The 2768-nt window shown below is 40.5% G+C and overlaps 1 protein-coding gene across 2 annotated transcripts in view; it reads right to left on the minus strand.

The window, feature by feature from the left end:
* Window positions 1–321: 321 nt before the first annotated feature.
* Window positions 322–2768, minus strand: part of PPP1R1C (protein phosphatase 1 regulatory inhibitor subunit 1C) — a 43672-nt gene continuing 41225 nt past the window's right edge. For both annotated transcript variants that reach the window (XM_015821743.2, XM_015821744.2), the window contains exon 5: window positions 322–799. In XM_015821743.2, coding sequence (XP_015677229.1) covers window positions 720–799 — 80 coding nt within the window. In that variant the 3' untranslated portion in view covers window positions 322–719. The remainder of the gene's footprint in view (window positions 800–2768) is intronic.

Consider the following 2768-nt stretch of genomic DNA (forward strand, 5'->3'; position numbering starts at 1 on the left):
TACTCCGAAAAGACTTTGTTTCACTAAGGTTTTGACCCAGGCATCCCCTAGTAATTGCTCTTCAAGGAGCTTCTAGAAGTTTCTAGAAGTTTCTAGAAGCAGAGCAGCTTCCTTTCTTCCCTGGACCCTCCTTCTCAGCCCCTTCTCCACATCTGTAGCCCTGGCAAAAGCTAGAAGAGGTTTTTGAGCTGCCTATTCTTTCTTCAGCCAAGATTGGAGGATGAGAGGAGGCCACAGATTTTCCCCAATGTTTGTAGAGCATCTGTAAGGAATCACGTCAATCTGGCTTTCTTGCTGCAAGGAAGACTCTACAAAGCACCATTTAGTCTAAATGTACATCATATTTATTTTGTAGCATTTAAATCTGCACTATTTACAACTGATTTTAGGCTGCAGCTCACACTTGTAATTTAAGACAGTAGAGCCAACACCTTTGGAAACCATATATTTGTATATATGGCGTATAAGTTGAGTTACTACAAAGAAAATGAAAAGGCAAGGAGAAAGAAGCAACTGTCTTCACCAAGGAGGTACCATAGGCCAGTTCTGCAAATGATGAATTGCACTGCAAAACCCTCCTTTTCTTAGGTACCAGGATGAAGACTGTTTTGGGTCAGGAACATAAGCCATAAAGTTCCACAGTAAGTACTGAAAAGTTGAGCAGTTTCGTATTTGACCATCGAGACTTTTTCACAAGAGGTTGGGTGCTATTGAGGGTGCTATTCCTCATCTCTTTCACAGACCCCTTCCTCTTCCTCTGGAAATGCCAAGTCCTTCTGGGTTTTTAGATGCTTAATTCCTGTAAATACAAAGACTAGAGTTAACTTTTGCACTCAAGATGTGCAATCTGCCCAGCATGCTAACAACAACAACAGCAGCAGCAGCTAAATGGCAAAAGGATTGTGACATAAGAAAATGGTGATGTTACCTTTATAGCCCATTATAAAGATAGAATTGTTAGAAGGGCATGGATGCTTTTTGTAACCTCTTGTTCTCTCCCTCTCCCTCTCCCTCTCCCTCTCCCTCTCCCTCTCCCTCTCCCTCTCCCTCTCCCTCTCCCTCTGCCTATCCCTATCCCTCTCTCTTTTTGCCATTTGTAAAATCTCATTCTCTCCCTCTCCCTCTCCCTCTCCCTCTGCCTATCCCTATCCCTATCCCTCTCTCTTTTTGCCATAGTAATAACAAGAACAGCAACAACAGCAAAAGCAATAACGGGAAAAAAATCTGAATTGGTTCAGAGGATAGTGAAAGAGGACATAGGTTTCCCCCCCCCCCAATGCTAAGCAACTTAGCTGATTTCAGGAACTAAATAGGGCTATTGTTTGGATGAATATGGTATCTCCTCTGTCCAATAGCAGTTAATGAAGAGAGAGAGGGGGAGAGGGAGAGGGAGAGGGAGAGAATGAGATTTTACAAATGGCAAAAATGCAAATGCCCGGGACTCTTGCATCATCCCGAGCCTGCTTCTGCAGGCTCAGGACACAACAAACTGCATGTACATATATGTCAAAGAATGTAAAATAAGATTGTTCTGCTCATTCACTTTTTATTTTGTTTTGTTTTGGTGAGACTATCTCTAAACCTCAGCCCTTTATTTCTTTCTTCCACATAATACATTTAAACTGACAAACTGATTGTGTAGAACATGGCTCTTGGTCAACAATTCTTCCAATAGGGCTACCCTCTCTGCAAAACCCTGACTGTCCATTAGAGGTTGCAGAAAAGTCTGACCCTTTGACGGCATTTCGTGGATACCTGAATTTCTACCGACTAGATATGGTAGTCCTGTATAAGGTGAATTTTCATATTTGAAAAACCCAAAGTAATTAAAATGCTAATTAGTCCACTCCTAATTTGTTTCCATCATGCCCAGTACTTCTCTGCTCCATTTTATTCTGATCCTGAGATTGTTGAGATCTGATGAAGTCGTGAGCCTCGTGTGGCAGATCTCTTCTCATGCTCTGCTACCCCTTTTGTCCTCTGCTCAGTTTGTACTCCTCATTGCAGACTCTGACCTCAGAGTTTTGCTTTTTGTTTAGGGCTATTTTTCATTTCTTGCCATCTGTCTTCTGGCAAGGCCCACAATAATGCCATGATTTCCCTGGATCCACCTTTTTGTTTTCTACTCTGTCACAATTCATTTACACCCTTAGGTTCATTCCTTGAGAATTATTCTGCCTAGCTTTCTCCCAAAGTCAGAAACACCAGAAAGAATATCTCAATACTTGAGACTTACTTCGCTTCATATCTAACATTTGCAACTCCCTCCTCCCTTTTTCTTGAGGACTTTGACTTCACTGTAGATCGTTTAATTCATCCAATAGATGTTGATGAAGGAGAGCCAGAATGCCAGCCATTGTTGCATAAGGAGACATGAATAACACTTTGTACTGTTGAGGCATGTTAGATGAAGTCACTCCCCCAAAGCTTCTTTCCATATTCAGGATAAATTATATGTGCAAATGAGGCAGTTCCCTGCATTTTTCAAGCCAGATTACAATGTCTCCAACAGGGAGTCTGAAAACTTGACATCTGGTTTAGTTCATTCAACCAAAGTAGAAGAAATTGACATTGAATAAGCATTGCTTTTTTTTAATACTTCAACTTTACTACAGATTCCTCAGGCTTAAAATAATGCATATGTTACCCAGATCAGGAGAGGGAAAGGAGGTTTATACATTCATGTAATATAAACTCAAGGCCACTCAGAATCACAGCAAATAAATAAAATAAAATAAAATAAAATAAAATAAAATAAAATAAAATAA

The sequence above is a fragment of the Protobothrops mucrosquamatus genome, unplaced genomic scaffold (assembly GCF_001527695.2).
Source record: "Protobothrops mucrosquamatus isolate PMUCROS unplaced genomic scaffold, P.Mucros_1.0 scaffold1398, whole genome shotgun sequence".
NCBI lineage: Eukaryota > Metazoa > Chordata > Lepidosauria > Squamata > Viperidae > Protobothrops > Protobothrops mucrosquamatus.